Source organism: Canis aureus, chromosome 12 (assembly GCF_053574225.1).
Source record: "Canis aureus isolate CA01 chromosome 12, VMU_Caureus_v.1.0, whole genome shotgun sequence".
Taxonomy (NCBI): domain Eukaryota; kingdom Metazoa; phylum Chordata; class Mammalia; order Carnivora; family Canidae; genus Canis; species Canis aureus.
In genome coordinates, this window is record NC_135622.1 from 1,693,357 (window position 1) to 1,707,695 (window position 14,339).

General features: G+C 34.6%; 1 protein-coding gene across 14 annotated transcripts in view; it reads right to left on the reverse strand.

Moving 5' to 3' along the window:
* The window catches only part of ST7L (suppression of tumorigenicity 7 like), an 87,862-nt gene that overhangs the window by 67,972 nt on the left and 5,551 nt on the right, over window positions 1-14,339 (reverse strand). For 9 of the 14 annotated variants that reach the window (XM_077916110.1, XM_077916105.1, XM_077916109.1 and 6 more), the window contains 3 exons: window positions 12,649-12,811; window positions 10,299-10,353; window positions 6,495-6,610 (listed from right to left, as the gene is read on the reverse strand). In XM_077916110.1, coding sequence (XP_077772236.1) covers window positions 6,495-6,610; window positions 10,299-10,353; window positions 12,649-12,811 — 334 coding nt within the window. Of the gene's footprint in view, window positions 1-6,494; window positions 6,611-7,885; window positions 8,043-10,298; window positions 10,354-12,113; window positions 12,241-12,648; window positions 12,812-14,339 lie in introns of those variants that run through there. The other 5 variants (XM_077916119.1, XM_077916116.1, XM_077916117.1 and 2 more) reach the window with 4 other exon arrangements.

Here is a 14,339-nt window from a genome sequence, read left to right on the forward strand (position 1 = left end):
CAAAGATTTAAATAACATGTTCTTAAATATAAGAAACAAGAAACTGGAGTGTTAGTTCACATTAATCTTATGAGAAATTTACATTAAATTTGGAAGCGTCTCACATAAGAAAAATATATTCTTTCTCTGATTTTTTAACATATAAGATATTTAATCCAGTTAATTGCACCATTATTATACATGAACATTTATATTTCTAAATGCATATTAAATTTGGGTGACATCAAATTATAACCAATATGAAATATTCTAGTTCTTTTATCACTTTGAAAAGGGTCTATGGAACTGCTAAAAATATAAAAACACTTAAAAACAAAGTCTTTGTCTAATCAATGATTCAATCCAAGAAGAATTCTTGAATTTGCATTCTGTATAAAATTATAGGTAGGAAAAGGAATTAATTTAGAATATAGTACACTTCTGGAAAATGTCAGTTTCTATCAAGATTCAACAAAAGCATAAATTAAAATCTCTCTAGAATAAGAATATTAGTTTTGCTACCAAGTACTGTACCAAAATGAAAATTTCATACTAATAAATTCTAAATAAAATTTCATACTAAATAATAAGTTTCTTAAAAATTAAACAAACAAAGCAGATTCATGAAACTATCTGGCCTATCTCAAGTTTGATAAGAAAAACAGACAATCTATGAATGTTGCTTTTGGAACAAAACCTACAACTGTCCAGCAAGAATAATGTGGAAAATGTTTGAGTTTTCCTTTGGAAACAAAATATTAGTCTTGGCTTAGAAAAGAAGACAATATATTCTACTTGTGTAACAAAAATACATTTCTCATATCAAACATGTCACCAGCTGTCTGACAGTAAATGCTTCCTGAACTTGACAAATTGATGCAAGTCAGCAACCATCTGATAATAACCAGGTAATGAATAGGGTTTTGCTCAAACATTAAAAGTTGCAGAAAACTAAAGAATATTAGACTTGCCAATTTTAATGATGGGGCTTTCTTCTTTAAGTTACATGATATTTAAAGTCAAATTTGGAAACTGAAATTTTCATCAACATTTTAAATGGTTATTTGGTATTCTAGCATATTAAGTATCTCTCAGAATTTATTTAAGCAATTCTCTTACATTATTACGATACATCAAATTGTTTGCTAATTATAGGAATGCTATAATAACCATCTTTCAACATCTACTTTTGCATACTTGACCAAATAATTTCTTTCTAGAAGTAGAATGGTTGATTAGAATGTATGCATCTTTTAAAAGATTTTGGATAACCTCCCAAATTCTTCCTTTTTTTTTTTTTTTTAAAGATTTTATTTATTTATTCATGATAGTTACACAGAGAGAGACAGAGAGGCAGAGACACAGGCAGAGGGAGAAGCAGGCTCCATGCAGGGAGCCCGACGTGGGATTCGATCCGGGGTCTCCAGGATCGCGCCCCGGGCCAAAGGCAGGCGCCAAACCACTGCGCCACCCAGGGATCCCCCAAATTCTTCTTAATAAGACTATTAATTTACATTCTTTCAGGCAGTGGAGAAGAGTGACTATTTCCTTACTTAGCAACACTGAGTGGTATCAATCTTTGCTTATTTAATGCATGGAAACTATAACATCTTCATTTCCATTTCTTTTATTTCTAGTAAGGTCATCTAATCCACGTTTATGTATTTTTTTCTTAATTGTATTCTTTGGTTTTCAACTGCTCTATCCACACTTTCAAGATTAATCCTCAAAACCAATGCAGTTCCAAGCCAAAGGGGAAAGGGGAAATAAACTTCAAGAAGAAAAACTTATATTTCTTTCTAAAACAAGGCTTAGAAATAAGTTAAAGGAAAATGCTGATTTAGTATTCAACTGTCCTCTTTTTTCTGATGCAAAAAAGTTGTTTTATCAAAGACTCATGGGCAGAAAGAGCTGCTCAACTGTCCTCTTTAGGAGCTCTTGATATGCTTAAAAAAATAACACAATTCAATCAAATCTATCTATTTTTTAAAGTTAAATAATATTCCAATATCCTGGGATGCCTGGGTGGCTCATTGGTTGAGAGTCTGCCTTGAGCTCAGGGCATGATCCCGGGGTCCTGGGATCGAGTCCCACATCAGGCTCCCTGCATGGAACCTGCTTCTCCCTCTGCCTGTGTCTCTGCCTCTCTCTGTCTCTCATGAATAAATAAATAAAATATTTTTAAAAATTCCAATATGCTAATAAGCAGAAAAGAAAACAACCAATCCCAAGATCAGGGATTATAAATGTAGATGCCTACAAAGACCAAGCAGAAAACATAAATGTGTAAACTAAAAGTATGTGCACTATCTAAAGGAGGGAGTCACAGGTCTAACTGATATTTGCAAGGTGTACACGCAGGTCCAGTTTTACCATATTTTCCAACTTTCAAAAAGTGTAAATCTGGGTTTTAATGTCAAATCTCCTGATTCTTACCTGTTGAAGAGAAAATACCATGAAAACAAATTATTCAAAAGTCACCACTGGCCAGGGGCGCCTGTCCAGCTCAGTTAGTAGAGCATGAACCTCTTGATCTCAGGGTTGTGAGTTTGAGCCCCACACTGAGTATAGAGATTATTTAAAAATAAAATCTTAAGAAAAAAAAAACCACAACAGAACACTGCTGGCTGGCCCTAAAGATATGTTTGTTTTCTGTCTTAAATAAATAAATCAGTAAGATGAGAATAGAATCTACTAACTTAGTAACTAATGACAATCAAGAGAAATTTGTCACATCACACATATGTACACATTTTTTACTACAAAACTACAGATATAATCATTAACCTTTATGTAAGTGTCTGAAAAGATCAATATGGATCAATTTACAGATAAAGTCTGTCCTTGAGCTCAGTATTTAGCTGGAATTATGCATAACTCTAGAAGTACATGAGACTTTGGAAGGACCAAAATAGTATGTGTGGTTTTAAGAGAACCAATTTATAAAGCCTCAACTTTTTTATTTGCTCTTTCCAAGGACTGATCTACTTGGAAGAATGTTCTTCTGATTGTTCTATGCATTGTACTGGTTTCCCTCTCCTACTCAACATCTGCTTCCCCACCCCCCAAAATAGATTCCCTTCTTCTACTTTACAGAAAAAAACACTTACTTCTCATCCATCCTAAATCTTTCCAAGGTGCATTCCCTAGAGTGTAAAAAGTCTCCAAATGCCAAAAGGGCAATTCAAAGTTTGGGTCTGGGGGCAGTCATTTTTTGTCAAGGCATCTATAATAGGAATTCCTTTTATTTAACTGTGAAGCTCGGCATCAGAAATAAGATTATTCTGGCCCCTGGATGCTTTGAATTCAAGTATATTGTAGTGTGGAAAGGGAGTGATAACAATTTTTATTAGTTCCATTTATCAGCATCCCTTCCCCCTTATATCAAAGAATGTGCTGCTCCTAACAGAAAGTCCCCTCATAGCAAGGCAAAGGGGGCACAAGTATAGAATAATAAAGGGGGTGGAATCTTCTTTTGGCCAAGTGATAGGCTCTAGGTAAAGCTCTAAGAGTTATCTATCTTTCTATCTTAGAATCTAAATTCAGAAGAGAAATGGTTGCCATAGGGATGCATGTTAACATGTTTGACCTGAAAACTGAAGCCAGACTTTTCTGTCAGAAAGTTGGTCTGAAAAAAAAAAAAGAAAAAAAAAAAAAAAAAAAAGGAAAGAAAGAAAGTTGGTCTGATCTGGTTGACAGAATTAAATGAGAACTTACCCTGTCAATTAGGTTATATGGAGGACATTTTCCACAGCTGAAATAGCCAAATACGTAGTTCCAAGGATTTGAGAAAAATATAATTAAAGTTTAAAGTGCATGGTACCATTTAGAACCTTATGATCAAAGGAAGTTAAAATTCTAAAAAACTTATACCCAAAAAAAATTATTGTGGAAAAACATTGATAAAGGCTCTCAAGTATATAATAATTATAATAAAATCAAATAGGGGTGGGAAATGGATGAGTTCAAGAAGAAAAAAGACTTACATAAAATTTACTACTGCTAAAGAGTATTAATTGATGTCTTTTTCAGTGGATAATGGGGTATCAAGTCATTGGATTCCTTGAAATACATTCAAATATAAGGTATTCTAGTTTCATTTTTAACAGCCTTCAACATGTTAAAAATCATATTCTTTGCAATAATTTAATCTTATGATGTCAAGTTAAAAATATTTGAAAGGGATACATCATTTTTCAAAATTCCTTTAGGAGGTATGTGAACACAAATGTTTTAAGAGTACAGCATTAGGGCAGCCTGGTGGCTCAACGGTTTAGCACTGCCTTCAGCCCAGGGAGTGATCCTGGAGACCTGGGATCCAGTCCCACATCAGGCTCCCTACATGGAGCCTGCTTCTCCCTCTGCCTATTTTTCTGCCTCTCTCTCTCCACCCCCCCCCCCCGTCTCAAATAAATAAATAAATAAATAAATAAATAAATAAATAAAATCTTTAAAAAAGAAATAAGAGTACAGCATTAGTGGACAGCCATGGTTGCTATTTGAAAAGCTCACCAATATCTGCAATTCTGTTTGTGATAAGGAAGTGGTCCCTTAATTTCTAGAGTCACCTTTAGGGTCAACTTTAGTCCTTAAAGTTAACGTAACATACTAATTTCCATTTCTGTTATTTCCCCAATCCAACAATTTTGCCATTAATATAAACACTAAGCATATAAACATAAAACTATTCCTTTTCCTATTTGCAAGTAAACCCTTTATGTAACCATTCCAAAGATCCTTGGATTTCCTGCTATCACCCACACTTAGTATATTTAGTCCAATAGATACAGATCACAAAGAATTCACTTCAAAGCTGAAAAACAAGCTATTTTTCAGACCCCTAGTGGTGATTTTCTTTTGCCTATCACTATGGTGACTAAAGTAGTAGTAATGGTGAAGTAGTAGTAATATAGTGGGGTTAAAAGTCAGACCTGAATTTGAAATCCAGCTTTATCATTTATTAGCTAGGTTACTTAGGGCATGTTACTTGATTCCCTTTTGCCTCTATTTATTCTTTCTTTCTTTCTTTCTTTCTTTCTTTCTTTCTTTCTTTCTTTTTCTTTTCTTTTCTTTTCTTTTCTTTTTCCTTCCTTCCTTCCTTCCTTCCTTCCTTCCTTCCTTCCTTCCTTCCTTCTTCTCTTTCCCCTTTCTCTTTTTCTTCCTTTCTTCCTTTTTTCCATTCCTTTATTTCTGAGGCTGATAAAAGTACCTATCTCATAAAATGACTGGGAAGATTAAATCAGTACTTCATATAAATTGCTTAGAACAGTGCTTGGTGCATGGTAAGTCCTATATAAGTGTTAGCTATTATTAGTGAAATTGCTTAAGACATCTGTGACACCAAGGTCATTCATTGATACTTTCATCAAAAAATAAATATTAATATTTACAGCATGCCAGGCAATGTGCTCTTAGATAATAATGATTCAAAGATGATGAGAATACAGTCCCTGCTTTCTTAAAGTTTCTCATCCTATTAGGGAAGATAAACATTAAAGCAACATGATAAAATTAACAAGTAAATGTTTGTGGTTGAATAAATTAACTAGAATTGTTTCAGTGAGCCTTGGACTAAGTACTGCAGTACTGCAGAGAAGAAAGTGTTTCACTCTGGAGTTCTGAGAGAAGGGTACCTACAGAGTGTGACTTTAATTTGCATCTTTAAGGATAAAAGCAGGAAGCATGAAAGTAGGAGGATAGATAAGAAATGAGAGGGCATTCAAAGTAAAAGGATAGTGATAAAGATCCCTGTCTTTAATCATGTATTTAAGAGTCTCAATACTGTCTTCTACAGAGAAGACTTAAAGAGACCTAAGCATAGACAATTCTATGATCTTCCACTACTTTATATGCACCTTTAGCTTATGACTGGGATAAAATATACTTCATTTTTTGTTATTAATATCAGCAATATTAGTACCTGATACCCTAATAAATGGTACATGGTACCCTAATAAACTATGTATAGAATGAGCCCTGATTATCACAATATTCCATGTAGGAACTATGTACATTCTTTAACTATCCTCTTTTTTTTTCTTTTCTTTTTTTTTAACTATGCTCTTTAAGGAATGTGCACAGCTCTTGTCTTCCCAGGGTTTTCCATCTAAGCAGTGATAAAATATACTCCATTTTAATCTACATGCCATGCTCCCATGTTTATACTTTGTTACTTTGTCTTCTTCTTTTATGTATAATTGCATGTGTTAATTTCCCAGGCCAAACTGGATATACTGTTTTCTGCATGAGCAGTTGTACTTGATCTAAAAGGTTTTTTCAGTAATAAAAGAAACAATTTCATACATTCATAAAATAAACTTCTTATAAGAAGGATAGGTAGTGTAATAACATTCATAATTAGTTTCTTTTTCCATAATTAGTTTCAATCTAATCTGGGTCTCTTAACTATGATGTAAACAACTTCAAGCCAAATAACTTTGTATAAGTAACTATAAAAAATTTTTAAGATAATTTTCATCACCACTGTTTACCCCATGAACAGATATGACACATACCTGTGTCTGAAGGACGTAAAAAGTCCGTGTCACACGTGAAAAAGGTCTGATGATCCTGAGCTGACAAATTCATGTCATAGTATGTAAGTGGCTCTTTACCAGTCACCCAAGTGTATCTTTACCAAAACACAGAAAATATGTATATTGAACATGAGAGCATATCTACCTGGTATAACAGATACTAAAGTGCAAAAAGATACTGCTACAAATTCTATTTCAGGATTATCAGATTATAATTATCAATTTCAGCTTTTTATCAGAAAAAAAGGAGATAACCTATATAAACTACTTAGAGAATGACAATAAAACATCAAAAATCAAAAGGGAAAAGGGCAGATTATTAGTGCTTCTAAATTAGATATGAAGGGATAGAACAATTTGACTTAGATACCTACCTTATTAAATAAATATACTTAAATTCTCAGTGAATTAGAATTATTAAAAGTAAAACTACAAAAAACTATAAGAAAACATAGGTAGACTTTTACTAGATGTCAAAATGGTAAAGGGCTTTAAAAGCATGAAGCAAATAGAAACTTTTTCCCAATTTTACTAAATTAGAAACTTAAACTTTCATATCCCCCTCAAACCCACAAAAATTAACAGCAAGTTAACAAACTGACAAGTACATTTTAAAGGTCATTAATCTCATTTGTAATTAACAAATAGTGAATTAAATTAACAAATTTTTACTTTTCATCTGTCAAATGGTAAATATATGTTGTTGAGGATGAGGTGGAATATGGACTCACATATAATGCTGGTATAAATGTAAGTTGACATTTACATTTCTCTTTGCAAAAATCAATTAGATAATATATATTAGGAGTCTTAGAAATATCTAACTAGGGGATGGGTATGTGGAATTCTATTATACCATTCTCTCTACTTTTTAATTTTTGAAAATATCCATAATAAAAAATATATATTAAAGCACAGAGGAAAAATAAAAAAACTAATCTCAGTACTACAAACCAGCCCTAAGGAAATAATCATCGTTTAATATCATAGGCTAAATATTTATATATAATGATACCCCTCTAGTGTAAATGTTGACTGTGAAACATAATCTGTGACCCAGACAGGGAGCAGTAGGTAAGGTATGGTACCTCCAGGCAGCCCCAGTGGCTCAGCGGTTTAGCGCCGCCTTCAGCCCAGGGTGTGATCCTGGAGACCGGGGACTGAGCCCCACGTGGGGCTCCCTGCATGGAGCCTGCTTCTCCCTCTGCCTGTGTCTCTGCCCCTCTCTCTCTCTCTCTCTCTCTCTCTCTCTCATGAATAAATAAAATCTTAAAAAAAAAAAAAAAAAGGTATGGTACCTCCATATAATAGAATAGAGTACAACCATTAAAAATCATGTTTTTGAAGAAATTTCATGTATGAAGAGGCACCTGGGTGGCTCAGTTGGCTTTAAGCATCCGACTCTTGACTTGGTCTCGGTCATAATCTCAGGGTCCTGGGATTGAACCCCCTGTCAGCATCCACACCCAGTGGAGCATCTGCTTATGATTCTCTCTCTCCCCTCTCTTTGCCTCTCTGTTCCCCCTTCTAAAAAAAAAAAAAAAAAAAAGGCAATTCATGTATGAAGAAATTCTGTGGAAAATTCATACTTTGGGTTAAAAAAAAAAGGATCTAAAATTATATACAGGGACACCTGGGTGACTCAGTGGTTGAGTGTCTGCCTTCAGCTCAGGGCGTGATCCCATATCCCAGGATCAAATCCCACATTGGGCTCCCTGCATGGAGGCTACTTCTCCCTCTGCCTGTGTCTCTGCCCCTCTCTCTGAGTCTCTCATGAATAAATACATCTTTAAAAATAAATCAATAGGGGCACCTGGGTGGCTTAGCAGTTGAGTGTCTGCCTTGGCTTAGGGCATGATCCTAGGGTCCTGGGATAGAGTCCCACATCAGGTTCCCTGCAGGGAGCCCGCTTCTCCCTCTGCCTATGTCTCTGTCTCTCTCTCTCTGTCTCTCATGAATAAACAAAAATCTTAAATAAATAAATAAATAAATAAATAAATAAATAAATAAATAAAATTATATACACATAATGATGCCCAGTTTTGTTTTTATACATGCATATAGAAGGGATACTGGATGAATATACTAATAGCAGATATCACTTGGTGCTAGGAAAGGTGATTTTTACTTTATTATTTTTTTACCTTCTTTTTGATATATCTCTTCATTTTTCAATTTTCTACAATGAATATGCATACATTTTGAAGTCCAAAAAAAGCATTTTAAAAGCACATTGTAAGTATTTTATATGTATATGACAAAAGATTTTAATTTAATAGTATAAGTTGCATTGTTAAAGTTTTTAAGCTATTTTGTGAGAAATTATCATAAAGAAAAAGTAGATCCTTGTTCAATTAGCATAGTTTTGCTACATATTCCAAACTCGTAAAAAAGCTATTTATTAACAATCTACATTATTCCCAAAATGATTTAAAGGAGTTAAAAAATATAATACACATTATTAATGAGCTTAATTAGAAGCAAATAAAAAAGACTCAGTAAAAGCAAAAATTGGGTCATAAAGTAGAGACTGAAATGAATCTAACAAATGAAATTACATACTGTACAATTGCTAAAGGTTGATTGACTACAATAGGACTTCAAGCTTTCTAAAACCACACATAGATTATCAATGCAATTGAGACTTTTATATTAAGAGAAACTAACCCTTCAAAAAGAAATATAAATTCCTGGTATTAAGATAGTTCTTTTATATATCTGTGTGAAGTAAACACTGTAATACAATAAGAAATAGCCTAAAACATTTTTATTTCAACAAATGAAGTGACAAGTTCAAGGACTTGTTTCTTTCAGAATCCTTTAATACAGACTAAAGGCATTTCTCATAAAAACCTAACTGTCCCTTCCCAGGATATTACTATCCTACACTATCAAGTCCTTAAGCACAGAGATTATTGCTCGATCCTGTATCCCCATCATTTTGCACAGTGGCTGTACATAGTAGACACCTAACGTTTCTTGTTCAGTGAATTAAATAACATGCCCCAGTCTACCTCCAGGTAAAACACAGCCCTCATTAAGTATCCTTGGCTTAAATGTCAAAAGCTGTTTTCTCATCTAGGGTTAAAACCAGAAGAGAAATGGAAACAGTAATGTGGCTAGCAAAAGGCAATATAAAATACAAGGGGCACACCTGGGTGGCTCAGTTGGTTGAACAACCAACTCTTGATTTCAGCTCAGGTCATGATCTCAGGGTTGCCAGATCAAGCCCCACACTGGGCTCCACCCTCAGCATGGAGTCAGCTTAAGATTCTCTCCCCCTGCCTCTGCCCCTCCCCATGCACATGTGCGCACACTTGCTCTCTTAAAATGAATAAAAATCTTTTTTTAAAAAATAAAATACAATATAAAATTACTGTATCCTGTACTGTTGCACAAATGAGTTCATATTCACATTCAGATTGGTATTTTCTAGTGAGTCCTCAAATAAACTTTGAAATTGAGCATATATGCATAAGAATATGCTGACATTTGTACTTCTTAACCTCATGAATTCTCTGAAAAGGCTTTTTGCCAAAACCAGGAGCCAAATTTATACTTACTATTATGACAAACATATGGTTTGAAGCAATGTTTCTCAGGATTATAAAAGTAAATACAGTGAAGATGTTGCCAACTAGAGCTTGGGCTAATCATTTCACCTTATTATATATCAGTTTCTCCAACTAGAAGGGTTGTGATGTGTTTAAAAAAACAAATGTTTCCATAATACTTGTACTCCAAAACTAATGCTATAATTAAACTGAAAGTAAAATGTAATACCTCCTATATTCTGCTCCTCTGAAAAGATTTAGAGGGTTTCTCCATACCTTGCATTCTAAAAAACAAAGGGGGAAAAAAGTGAAATGAGTTAGCTTAATCAACCGCAGTTAAATCTTAATTTCACCAACATTTATTATATAGTCACTGTATGCTATGCATAGTGCTAGCCAAATAACACAAAGATGACTAAGGTCTGGATCACCCCTGCTGTCACACAGCAAACAACTAACCCTAATTATTCTATTTCTATTTCTATAGCATTTAGTTCATAATTCACTTATAGCACTTAACATATCACAATGTGATTATCCATTTAGTTTTTAGTTTCTCCCTTTAAAATATGAGCTCTTGGGCAGCCCGGGTGGCTCAGTGGTTTAGCGCCACCTTCAGCCCGGGGTGTGATCCTGGAGACCTGGGATAGAGTCCCACGTTGGGCTCCCTGCATGGAGCCTGCTTCTCCCTCTGCCTGTGTCTCTGCCTCTCTTTCTCTCTCTGTCTCATGAATAAATAAATAAAAATAAATAAATAATATATGAGCTCTTACAACTTTGTTCATTTTTGTATTCTTGGATGGCTTCTCGGCCTTTTGGCTAAGATCAAGTGCATTTTTGTATTCTTGGAGCTTAGCATGGCATTTGGAACTAACTTGTTTAAATGAATGAAATGTTACATGAGAGTCAGTCATGTAAACTACCACCTATACTGTGTGATACGTGCTATAGTAGAGATATATTTTGTGGGCAGCCCAGGTGGCTCAGCGGTTTAGCGCTGCGTTCAGGCCAGGCTGTGATCCTGAAGACCTGGGATGAGTTCCACGTCAGGCTCCCTGCATGGAGCCTGCCTCTCCCTCTGCCTGTGTCTCTGCCTATCTCTCTCTGTGTCTCTCATGAATGAATGAATGAATGAATGAATGAATAAATAAAGAGATATATTTTGTTTCAAGAGAAGAAAAAAGAAAGTGATTAATTTTTCTCTGGGGAAATCAGAAAAGGCTTTAGAAAGGAGGTGACATTTAAACAAAATTGGTAAAATCATTATAAAATCATGAGTAAAAGGTTGTCAGATAAAGAACATTCTAAGGAGAAGAAGTATCATAAAAATCACACAGTCCAGTTAGGCTAGAGTGCAGGATAAGGAGTGTCTTCACTCTCCGTATGCAATAATATACTCAATCTCACAATAGGGAATAAGACCATATAATGCATTATTGTCGTAATAATTATTTACATACTAAACTAGGTTGTTGAAGACAGATCTATGTCATATTCACCTTAATATGTCTTATTCTCAGGAGTTCTGTAATTATTTTATGAAAGAGGAAAAAAGAAAAGGGGTAGGAAAAGTACCATTATTCCTTTCTGTACTCTTGAATGGCTGCTAATTCCATCCCTACTATTATTGGTCAACAACAACTCATGCTTCAGGGCTCAGCTTAAATGGCATTTTCTTAGAGATTTTTCCCGACCACATCTAAAAATATGTGGCAGTATTTTTCTACTAAACTAATAGAATTCTAGTGGTTATGTTTACTGAACAAACAAGACATTATGGCACTCTATGTAATTAAGTCATTTGCATTATTACTATATGAATTTAGCTGATATTAAATTAATTAGTCCAAAAATATCACTTCTATCTGGCCTTCAAATTTTTACTTTCCTAATTGCACATCATTAATAATATCTACCTTGTATTACTGGATACATATAGAAGAAAAGCCTACAATTAAAGTGTGACAATGGAGTATTTATATATGAATAAGTGAGATTTTGATGGCTTTATAAATATGTTGAGAATAAAAAGTATATTTCCTACCTTTGTGATGTTGGCAGAAATGGCTGTCTCTGTTCTCTCCTTTATCTAATAAGATCTCCCAGTTATTAGCTGAGCATATGTATGCTGAGAAAATAGTTACAATTTCTAGCTTCTTATAGGTACTTATGGCCATGTGGCAGAGGTCTGACCAGTAGGAAGCAAACTGAAATAGTATGTAACACACTGAGAAGTATCCTTGGCTGCTGTGGGGTTGAGAAAAGAGTATGTAACACACTGAGAAGTATCCTTGGCTGCTGTGGGAAAGAAAGACTACTGGCCTAGTCTCCTTCCTGCTGATTGCAATGTGGATATGATGGCATAAACCAGAGCAACTATCTTGGACCACAAGGAAAAAATTCACTTGGGGATGGGAGGCTAACAAAATGAGAGACTGAGTCACTGATGATCATTGCTTTCTGTATCAGCTGCAGATTACCTATATTTACATGAAAGACAAACCTCTATGTTGTGAGTTTTCTATCTCCCCCAGACAAACATAATCTTAACTATACAGCTCTGAAAACGTATTAGTCACCTGACAAATTCTGTCTGCTGGTTTCACTTTCTCTGTTGCTAGAAGGAGAACCTGGCTCTGAAATGCTGCTTTCTGTTGCTCCCATCAGTGGTCGTAAATGGCTCACAGATACTTGTTCAATAAAAGATGTGCCATGCTTATGGAAGTACCACCATTCAAATATCTATGACAAACAAACAAAAAAAATGCTTAACTAGAAATAGAACTATCAGAAGATATATGAGATCAAATTAAAACATTCTTTCAAGATGTTCCCATTTAATTCAGTGTTTTAAATGTACTCTCCTTCCAAAAAAAAAAAAAAGAGAAACAAAAGATTTCCCCAATAACACATGCCAGGCAAAAATAAAATCATTTTTTATAGCTTTGCTATAAAATTTAGACAACCTTAGGCAAAACTAGAAGAAATATATCTGTAAATTAAATATTTAAACAACAACAAGAAACAGGGGAACCTGGCTGGCTCAGTCGATAGAGAGCATGGGACTGCTGGTTTCTGGGTTGTGAGTTTGAGCTCCACATTGGGTATTGAGATTATTTAAACAAAAAACCAGCAAGAGCATTTAATCTGTAAATAAGTTAACTCTGTTATGTTACATTGTCATTTTATTCCATCTGTAGCATAATTAGAAGAAAAACAGTTTTGAAACAACTAGCATGGTGGATTAACCACTGGACTAGAGTTAGAGAACCCACATTTGGCTTCCAGTTCACCTGTGTGCTCCGGGTTAAGTCACTCCATCTCTAGCCTCTCAGACCCCAAAGTCCTGCCTATCAAACATGGTTAAGAATCCTAAGTGCCTTTTGTTTTTGTTTTTTTTTTTTTTGGGGGGGGGGTTTGTTTTTCTAAGATTTTATTTATTTTTTAAGATTTTATTTATTTATTCATGAGAGACACAGAGAGAAGGAGGCAGAGACACAGGCAGAGAGAGAAGCAGGCTCCGTGCAGGGAGCTTGATGTGGGACTAGATCCCGGGACTCCAGGATCACGCCCTGGGCCGAAGGCAGGCGCTAAACTGCTGAGCCACCCAGGGATACCCTCTAAGTGTCTTCTGAATAATGAAGTATTACTCCAATATTTGGCAGTGTAATTAATGTAGGTTAAGAGGCTGATTCTCATATTGAAACATTTAAAAATCAGGATATTCACTCCTTTATGTTTTCATGGTTTATCACTGTTATGAAAGATGAATCAAAAGATGCTCTGTGGGAGTGTCTGGCTTGTTCAGTCAGTACAGTGTGCGACTCTTGATCTCCAGGTTTTACTACCCCTATGTTGGGCTAGAGAGAAAGAAAGAAAAGAAAGAAAGAAAGAGAAAGAGAAAGAAGGAAAAAGAAAGAAAGAAAGAAAGAAAGAAAGAAAGAAGAAAGAAAAGAAAGAAAAAAAGAAAGAAAAGAAAAGAAAAGAAAAGAAAAGAAAGAAAAAAGAAAGAAAGAAGGAAAGAAAAAAGAAAGAAGGAAAGAAGAAAGAAAGAAAGAAAAAAGAAAGAAAGAAAAAAGAAAGAAAGAAAGAAAGAAGGAAGGAAGGAAGGAAGGAAAGAAAGAAAGAAAGAAAGAAAGAAAGAAAGAAAGAAAGAAAGAAAGAAAGAAGAAAGAAAGAAAGAAATCTCTAGCCTATGAATGTTTCATATTTGGACACTAGCATTCTCAACTACCTTTGCCTGGCTCTTCTGGGTTTCAGCTTAAATGAC